A 9,931-nucleotide genomic window follows, 5' to 3' on the forward strand; every position below is an offset into this window, starting at 1 on the left:
TTCCGGTCCATTGATCTTTTGCGAAATAATAGGTCTTGGACTTAAACAAAGAAACTTTCAAGTTGATATTAATGCCAATTATCCATATAACCTTGCTAATTGCTTCCAACATTACTTGTTTTTTCCCAAATTATTAACGTCAACAATTTTCAGACATTCGATCTCCTGTATCATTTGCTTCCATCCGCTGCTTCTCTTTCCTTGGCCAATCAAAAGACGTGTTACATTAATCATCGATAGATGAAGCATTAAGGATCGCAAAGAGCAATTGACTGATAAGGGATGTGTATTCAAGGCGATAAGAAAATATCGCCTAGGAAACATCTCCAATGGTGAGTAAAATAGCGCTAATCACCTTCTTTATCAGGACAATACATATCCTCTTTTGTATTGAGTGAAAGTGTACTGTGGGCCAATACATGAGAGAATAATTGCAGTAGGCCCAATATTAAAAAAATCCTAACTTGACAGCTAGCTGGTAGGGGGGGGGGGGGGGGTCCGGGCCCCAGGGTACTTGGCCTGCGTATGGGCCATGATCTATATCTACTTCAAAGGAATAGATTCCAGTTTAACCAGGGCTGTCAGTTGTAGTGGCAGCCATTGTGTGAATACGTTTTTTGTCACTGTGACCTTGACCTTTGACATCGTGACCTGAAAATTAATAGGGGTCATCTGCCAGTCATGATCAATGTACCTATGAAGTTTCATGATCCTAGGCATAAGCGTTCTTGAGTTATCATCCGGAAAACCATTTTACTATTTTGAGTCTTTGTGACCTTGACCTTTGACATAGTGACCTGAAAATCAATAGAGGTCATCTGCCAGTCATGATCAATTTTCCTATGAATTTTCATGATCCTAGGCGTAAGCATTCTTGAGTTATCATCCTGAAACCATTTTACTGTTTCGAGTCACTGTCACCTTGACCTTTGACCCAGTGACCTGAAAATCAATAGGGGTCATCTGCCAGTCATGATCAATGTACCTATGAAGTTTCATGATCCTAGGCGTAAGCATTTGTAAGTTATCATCCGGAAACCATTTTACTGTTTCGAGTCATTGTGACCTTGACCTTTGACATAGTGACCTGAAAATCAATAGGGGTCATCTGCCAGTCATGATCAATGTACCTATGAAGTTTCATGATCCTAGGCATAAGTATTGTTGAGCTATCATCCGGAAACCATTTTACTATTTCGAGTCACTGTGACCTTGACCTTTGACCTAGTGACCTGAAAATCAATAGGGGTCATCTGCCAGTCATGATCAATGTATCTATAAAGTTTCATGACCCTAGGCCTAAGCATTCTAAAGTTATCATCCGGAAACCATTTTACTATTTCGAGTCACTGTGACCTTGACCTTTGACTTAGTGACCTGAAAATCAATAGGGGTCATCTGCCAGTCATGATCAATGTACCTATGAAGTTTCATGATTCTAGGCCTAAGCTTTCTTGAGTTATCATTCAGAAACCATCTGGTGGACGAACGGACCGACGGACTGACTGATATGTGCAAAACAATATACCCCCTTTTTTTCGAAGGGGGGCATAAAAATAATAAACTGACTGCAGTGGAAAGACATAGCTTACGCTCTCAACACACACACACACAGGCGCATATATACTCGGTTCAACTAAATACAATATTTATTCACCATTGTATAATGAACAACACAATCTAAAAATGACCATAGCGCCTATCATTGCAATGGACCATCGGTCAAAATACAGACATCCATCGAGCATCTGGTTTCCTGAAACCAAAGCACAAATTGATTATCAAGCAAATATAACATACATACAGTTCTATATGACTGCGACAAGTTAAGTCATTGCTACATGAACACAGTTAAGGTTGCCATAGCTCAATGGATATGGTGTCTGCCTAGCAAATGGGATGTCACTGGTTCAAACCCCACTGGGAGCGTTCCTTTAAACCTCCCCCCTAAAGACATCAAGTACTTGTTATACTCCCAGGAAATGGGCTAGAGAGCGTTTTAATAAGCCTGAGGTTTTCTATGCAATCGCGTAACAATAATTAAGTTTAAACTAAAAAAAGCTTAATTAATAATAACATTTTAAAAAAGAAATTTAATTACTCCTCTGCAGTTTTTCAAGACAGTAACGGTCCGTTCCGCCTCAGTTCCATCTTTGTCACCAAGCAGCAGACGCACATGATGTACAGATGACCAGAAGCGTCCCAGCGAGGCAGCCGGCATCCCTCTCTCGCCACCTACTGTGTTGTTCGTGATCTGAGATAAAAACAAAACTGTGAAACTTGATTGGCAAAAACGATAAACATGGCATAAACAATTAATATTGGCGTACTTGGGTTTCACCATGTAAATAAATGTTAAACTAATATGTAAGTCTCTGCATCTATTGGAATTCTTTTTACACAAGCAGTATTCCTGTTACACAATTAGAAATAGTAAACTTGATTTATTTCACAGTCTTCTTTTTCTTAAGCAATAATAAAAATTCCCATGCCAGCCGAAGCGAAAAATTTTAATAGTTGAAATGAAAAGAGATGAAAAGAACTTGCTGAGACAAAAGATAATTATATGCATACATAAACATTACCATGTGCATTAAAACAGGCAATTAAGGAATGTGCATGCGTAGTAAAGCTCACCAATACTGCAATAGAAAAGTCCACGGCCAGCGATTTGAGCATGTGTCCCAGTGAGCAAAGCAGGCCTTGATCTACAACACGCAGAGATGTTATAACATAAGATTTTGTAATGCTTTACACCCAGAGTTTCACGAAATAATTGCAACTATGAATAAGAGAAGTAATTTTGAATGTATCTATTGAAGCTATTCTCTGCAATAAGAAACTTACATGCTCAATTAGTTATTTAAATGCAATTAAAATACCTCTGATTGTTGCAAATTTACTTTTAACATAAAAATTAAAGCAAGCAATAAAACCGTGTTCCTGTTTAGAGTCAACAATTTGCACAGAGAAATCATACTTTCAGCAAAAGCTCCTCCGCCAAGGAATGGGTACACTACTGATGCAACATTATCAAGCACGAGAAGTCGAAGTCTGGAGTAGAAATCTTTGTCACTGGGGGTCTTCAGGTGAACGCGCACTGACTCCAGGATGTTGAAGACGTCGTAGATATCGTATGCAGTGTACAAATGTATCCGTGCCAGAGTCTCTTCAAGCTGAAAGCATGTAGCTTTATTACTGGAATATACTATATATAAGTCTCAATCTGGGAGAACTGGGCATACTGAATGTGAGTAAAGTGCCATACCAGAATAGTAGGGGAGAACTGGGCATACTTAATGTGAGTAAAGTGTCATACCAGAATAGTAGGGGAGAACTGGGCATACTGAATGTGAGTAAAGTGCCATACCAGAATAGAAGGGGAGAACTGGGCATACTGAATGTGAGTAAAGTGCCATACCAGAATAGTAGGTGAGAACTGGGCATACTGAATGTGAGTAAAGTGCCATACCAGAATAGTAGGGGAGAACTGGGCATACTGAATGTGAGTAAAGTGCCATACCAGAATAGTAGGGGAGAACTGGGCATACTGAATGTGAGTAAAGTGCCATACCAGAATAGTAGGGGAGAACTGGGCATACTGAATGTGAGTAAAGTGCCATACCAGAATAGTAGGGGAGAACTGGGCATACTGAATGTGAGTAAAGTGCCATACCAGAATAGTAGGTGAGAACTGGGCATACTGAATGTGAGTAAAGTGCCATACCAGAATAGAAGGTGAGAACTGGGCATACTGAATGTGAGTAAAGTGCCATACCAGAATAGTAGGGGAGAACTGGGCATACTGAATGTGAGTAAAGTGCCATACCAGAATAGTAGGGGAGAACTGGGCATACTGAATGTGAGTAAAGTGCCATACCAGAATAGTAGGGGAGAACTGGGCATACTGAATGTGAGTAAAGTGCCATACCAGAATAGTAGGGGAGAACTGGGCATACTGAATGTGAGTAAAGTGCCATACCAGAATAGTAGGGGAGAACTGGGCATACTGAATGTGAGTAAAGTGCCATACCAGAATAGTAGGGGAGAACTGGGCATACTGAATGTGAGTAAAGTGCCATTCCAGAATAGAAGGGGAGAACTGGGCATACTGAATGTGAGTAAAGTGCCATACCAGAATAGTAGGTGAGAACTGGGCATACTGAATGTGAGTAAAGTGCCATACCAGAATAGTAGGGGAGAACTGGGCATACTGAATGTGAGTAAAGTGCCATACCAGAATAGTAGGGGAGAACTGGGCATACTGAATGTGAGTAAAGTGCCATACCAGAATAGTAGGGGAGAACTGGGCATACTGAATGTGAGTAAAGTGCCATACCAGAATAGTAGGGGAGAACTGGGCATACTGAATGTGAGTAAAGTGCCATACCAGAATAGTAGGTGAGAACTGGGCATACTGAATGTGAGTAAAGTGCCATACCAGAATAGAAGGTGAGAACTGGGCATACTGAATGTGAGTAAAGTGCCATACCAGAATAGTAGGGGAGAACTGGGCATACTGAATGTGAGTAAAGTGCCATACCAGAATAGTAGGGGAGAACTGGGCATACTGAATGTGAGTAAAGTGCCATACCAGAATAGTAGGGGAGAACTGGGCATACTGAATGTGAGTAAAGTGCCATACCAGAATAGTAGGGGAGAACTGGGCATACTGAATGTGAGTAAAGTGCCATACCAGAATAGTAGGGGAGAACTGGGCATACTGAATGTGAGTAAAGTGCCATACCAGAATAGTAGGGGAGAACTGGGCATACTGAATGTGAGTAAAGTGCCATTCCAGAATAGTAGGGGAGAACTGGGCATACTAAATGTGAGTAAAGTGCCATACCAGAATAGTAGGGGAGAACTGGGCATACTGAATGTGAGTAAAGTGCCATACCAGAATAGTAGGGGAGAACTGGGCATACTGAATGTGAGTAAAGTGCCATACCAGAATAGTAGGGGAGAACTGGGCATACTGAATGTGAGTAAAGTGCCATACCAGAATAGTAGGTGAGAACTGGGCATACTGAATGTGAGTAAAGTGCCATACCAGAATAGTAGGGGAGAACTGGGCATACTGAATGTGAGTAAAGTGCCATACCAGAATAGTAGGTGAGAACTGGGCATACTGAATGTGAGTATAGTGCCATACCAGAATAGTAGGTGAGAACTGGGCATACTGAATGTGAGTAAAGTGCCATACCAGAATAGTAGGGGAGAACTGGGCATACTGAATGTGAGTAAAGTGCCATACCAGAATAGTAGGTGAGAACTGGGCATACTGAATGTGAGTAAAGTGCCATACCAGAATAGTAGGTGAGAACTGGGCATACTGAATGTGAGTATAGTGCCATACCAGAATAGTAGGGGAGAACTGGGCATACTGAATGTGAGTAAAGTGCCATACCAGAATAGTAGGGGAGAACTGGGCATACTGAATGTGAGTAAAGTGCCATACCAGAATAGTAGGTGAGAACTGGGCATACTGAATGTGAGTAAAGTGCCATACCAGAATAGTAGGGGAGAACTGGGCATACTGAATGTGAGTAAAGTGCCATACCAGAATAGTAGGTGAGAACTGGGCATACTGAATGTGAGTATAGTGCCATACCAGAATAGTAGGGGAGAACTGGGCATACTGAATGTGAGTAAAGTGCCATACCAGAATAGTAGGGGAGAACTGGGCATACTGAATGTGAGTAAAGTGCCATACCAGAATAGTAGGTGAGAACTGGGCATACTGAATGTGAGTAAAGTGCCATACCAGAATAGTAGGTGAGAACTGGGCATACTGAATGTGAGTAAAGTGCCATACCAGAATAGTAGGGGAGAACTGGGCATACTGAATGTGAGTAAAGTGCCATTCCAGAACAGTAGGGGAGAACTGGGCATACTGAATGTGAGTTAAGTGCCATACCAGAATAGTAGGGGAGAACTGGGCATACTGAATGTGAGTAAAGTGCCATACCAGAATAGTAGGTGCAATCCAAGCAGGCTAATGAGGGATGATACTTTCCTTTAAACATAAAAAAAATATCGGCAGAAAGTGTCGTGTATAATAAGCAAGTGAGGACAGCTAATCTGGGACTACACTTAACGCACATGCATAAAGCTTTGGTTTCCAAGAGAGACTCATGCACTTTATTTGATCCTCCAGAACTCTGTAGTTTAAGTTAAGTATAACATTTCTTGACTGACAAATAATCACGTTTACGGTAGGCCTAAATTAATACAGGAATGTTTGTAACCATTGCCAACGTATTGCTATCAGTTTTCGTAATTGTTGTTATACGCTGCACCAGAGTGCATAGGTGAGAAAACTAACCTTGCTTGTAGATGGCAACATTTGTGCAAGTCGTCTGGCGGAGAACGATGTGCCAGTGTCTATGAATACTGCAGTCTGGCAGTCCTGCTTGATAACTGATGCACTCACGTTTAAACAGAGCTGGAAAATATCATCCTAACTTGCACATAGGCTTATTTCACACGTTGTTTTTAAAGAGGCTTATTCACATTTTTTTAAAGAGGCTTATTCACATTTTTTTAAAGAGGCTTATTTCACATGTTGTTTTAAAGAGGCTTATTTCACATGTTGTTTTACAGAGGCTTATTTCACATGTTGTTTTAAAGAGGCTTATTTCACATGTTGTTTTACAGAGGCTTATTTCACATGTTGTTTTAAAGAGGCTTATTTCACATGTTGTTTACAAGAGGCTTATTTCACATGTTGTTTTAAAGAGGCTTATTTCACATGTTGTTTTAAAGAGGCTTATTTCACATGTTGTTTTAAACGTTACTTTAACGCTTCTGGTCCTACACACATACAAAGCAAATGAACACACTGATATTTAATCTATTTAAATAAAAACATATTAATTTAAAAGTCCAGCCATAATTCATAACATATCACAATATTGTGAGTCTTAAGGGTGTAGAAGGTAAGAGTGATGGATAACCTGCCATACTGCTGGACAAGTAAGGACCTATTACATTTCAAAATACACATGCATGCACTTAAAATCTGAGGAAAAACTTTAGACAATGAAAATCATTTTTATGTTAGACCGTTACAATGAATGGAATACACCCATCATGACGCCACAAAGACTTTAAACTAGTTTTTTTAGACTACAGTATTAATGCCTTATACATGTCTGAGATCTATTTTTTGTATAAACTTAATTATATAATATAATATATATTGTATGTAATGAAGCACTACAATATTTATCAGTGTATATAGGGTATGTTTATTTATGAAGTATTTATACATGAACATAAATACATGAACATTAATGATAATCTATGCTTAGTTGCTAGTTGCATAATATGTACACATAACTACCTTAAAACGTGTACAAATTATGACAGATATTGCTATTACAATGTCTTTCTGTTGCTTGGCTTACCTGAGTTTTACCAGCTGCGATTCCTCCGCATATTTCAGTAACTTCTCCTGTATAAAGACCCCCATCAAGGAGCTTGTCAACACTTAAACAGACAAAATTTAATACAGTATCTAGTATCACTGAATGTACATCCTTTTATCATACAATAATGCAAAAATTAATGAGTGCTTATTAAACTTTCAAGACTGGATAGAGTAGTAAGGAGCGCAATCACATTTTACAATAAATGAATTTTATTTTAGAAATACAATAATCATTTAGTCACGTCTTGTGGTAAATAACCTAACTGATAATGACTTACTTACACTCGATTGGTCACATATACTAACACGTACCTGGCCAGTTTAGACTGTACCTGAGTTTTATTCCTGCTAGAAATCCAATTTTGTAAAAGCCAAAAAGGAATACAAAACAAAATGCTCTTTAAACAAAACCTGTCTCAACAGGCTTTTTTCAGTTGCAGTTTCAATACTATAGATGCCATTATACAGAATAATGGCATAAATATAAGATCAACCAATTCAGAGTTAGAAGCCCAGGTACGTTTCAGTATGTTATCCGTAACTGGGGTGCATTTAAGTATACTTAAGTGTACCAGGGTACATTTAAGTATAAGTACAACACATGCCGGCAATAACCAATCAAGCCCTACTTACACATTAATTCCTATGATCCACTGTCCTCTGTCTGCCAATTAAACTGCTGACATTACAAAGAAATTAGATCATAGCTTGTGATATAAGTAAGTGAACACATTATGACAAATATTGTAAGAAATGACGAAACTAAACCTCCAATAAGAGGGCCATGATTCCTATTAAGCACTTACCTGATTGTAAGGTAAATTTTCGAAGATTTACAATGCCTTATGGTGACTTTCCCCCAGTTAACTTAGATTAGAAGTCTGCATAGGCATTGTCAGTTAAATCATTTTGACTGCGATTCATCATGATCTAGTCATAAATTAGGCATTAAGAGTGGTAGCAGGTTTTCTAAGGTTTGACTTTGCGACTAGATTCTGACTCGTGCTAGACATTGTTAAAATAAATATTCTGACCAAGATTATATGAGATTGAGTAATTGATGTGGCGACTAAAGCTTTTACAAGGATTGATTTAGATGTGACCCAGTGACCTAATTTGTGTGTGCATGTTACAAGTTTTATGCAAGGATTTACTAAGATTTGACCAATTAAACTAGTGACCTATTTTAAAGCGCACGTGACCCACATTTGAACTTTCTGAAAAAGTTTCATTATGAAATATGAATGAGTCATAAATGTAGTCCCAATAGTAATAACAAGGTGTCTCTAGGATTTGACCTGGTGACCTAATTTTTTATACATGTAAACTACATTTAAACAAGGCCTGAACATTGTCAAGATAAAACATTCTGACAAAGTTTCATTCAGATTGGTTATCACTTGACAGAGGCCAGACAAAATGCACACAATAGCTCGCAATAAGCATTTATTTAATCAGTAATTTTCATTCAAATTATGTACAGGTATTAACTGATACTCACTTTAGAGCTATACAAGAACAACCAAAGTCTTTACATTCTTTGATGCAGGTATACTAGGTATGAGGTTTTGCTTAATGTTAAATAAATGAACAAGTCAAAATTCATCCATATGCTGTATTTTTTAATTTCATTTATAAAGAATACCTATTCAAACCAGTAGATATGATCGTTGTAGATTCCACAGCATTCTTGTAGAAAATGTTTCCTTTCACAGGTAAGGCAGACTTCTGGGCTAATATAAACTTCCTTATAGCAACAGCGTCCTGCAATGTACACACTGAGTTGAATCTTACATAAAAATATATAGCATCCACGTTAAAGTTACTCGTAATATAAGTAAGAGTGTGTCATCGAACTATCCCAACTTCTATTACACATTCGAAAATATACAACTATATCGTAACAAGTCTTACCTTATACGGAACACCGGTTGAGTGGCTTATTTCTTCTGGATCCTTGCTAACAAAATCTGTGGTTTTGTAAATGTTCTTCGTTTTCAAACGATCTAAATTGACTTCATCCAGAGAAGCACATAATCCTATTTGCAAAATCGACATCGTACCTGTCAAATTTGGCGGGAATTGATAAAGAGGGGAAGTAACTGAACTTAAAAATATTTCAAACTTTTGTATATCATTCCTTAACTGTTGTACATTATTCCTCGCCCCAAACTGCATTTTGCGACGAGCTACGAAGAACTGAGAAAACATGACATTAAATACGTAATAAAAAAGTTTGTTTGCATACTAGGTGCTATAATTTGAAGAACATACGTATATATTACGAAATACCGTTAAAATCCAGAGGGCGACAATGCGATAGTGCGATAGTATTATGGCTACAATGCGATAGTACGATGGCGACAATGCGATAGTACGATGGCGACAATGCGATAGTACGATGGCGACAATGCGATAGTATGATGGCGACAATGCGATAGTACGATTGCGACAACGCGATATTACGACGGCGACAATGCGATAGTCATCGTACTG

General features: G+C 38.6%; 1 protein-coding gene across 1 annotated transcript; it reads right to left on the reverse strand.

Annotated features, from left to right (window-relative positions):
• Window positions 1-1,631: 1,631 nt before the first annotated feature.
• On the reverse strand, window positions 1,632-9,725 carry LOC127834380 (DNA repair protein RAD51 homolog 4-like). The gene is made up of 8 exons (XM_052360181.1): window positions 9,350-9,725; window positions 9,081-9,199; window positions 7,413-7,494; window positions 6,329-6,448; window positions 2,981-3,176; window positions 2,638-2,708; window positions 2,102-2,254; window positions 1,632-1,756 (listed from the first exon to the last, which is right to left on the reverse strand). The coding sequence occupies exons 1-8, from the start codon at window positions 9,644-9,646 to the stop codon at window positions 1,703-1,705; spliced, it is 1,092 nt and encodes a 363-aa protein (XP_052216141.1). The 5' UTR covers window positions 9,647-9,725; the 3' UTR covers window positions 1,632-1,702.
• Window positions 9,726-9,931: the final 206 nt, after the last annotated feature.

The sequence above is a fragment of the Dreissena polymorpha genome, chromosome 1 (assembly GCF_020536995.1).
Source record: "Dreissena polymorpha isolate Duluth1 chromosome 1, UMN_Dpol_1.0, whole genome shotgun sequence".
NCBI lineage: Eukaryota > Metazoa > Mollusca > Bivalvia > Myida > Dreissenidae > Dreissena > Dreissena polymorpha.

What these genes read in the sequence shown, in the direction of transcription:
- LOC127834380 (XM_052360181.1), bottom strand. Translation starts at nt 9,646, where the DNA reads ATGTTTTCTCAGTTCTTCGTAGCTCGTCGCAAAATGCAGTTTGGGGCG. An exon ending in CGGAGGAGCTTTTGCTGAAA is followed by an intron (nt 2,709 to 2,980) that starts GTATGATTTCTC and finishes TGCGTGTTGTAG; the next exon opens with ATCAAGGCCTGCTTTGCTCA. An exon ending in ACTTTTCTATTGCAGTATTG is followed by an intron (nt 2,255 to 2,637) that starts GTGAGCTTTACT and finishes TTTTTATCTCAG; the next exon opens with ATCACGAACAACACAGTAGG.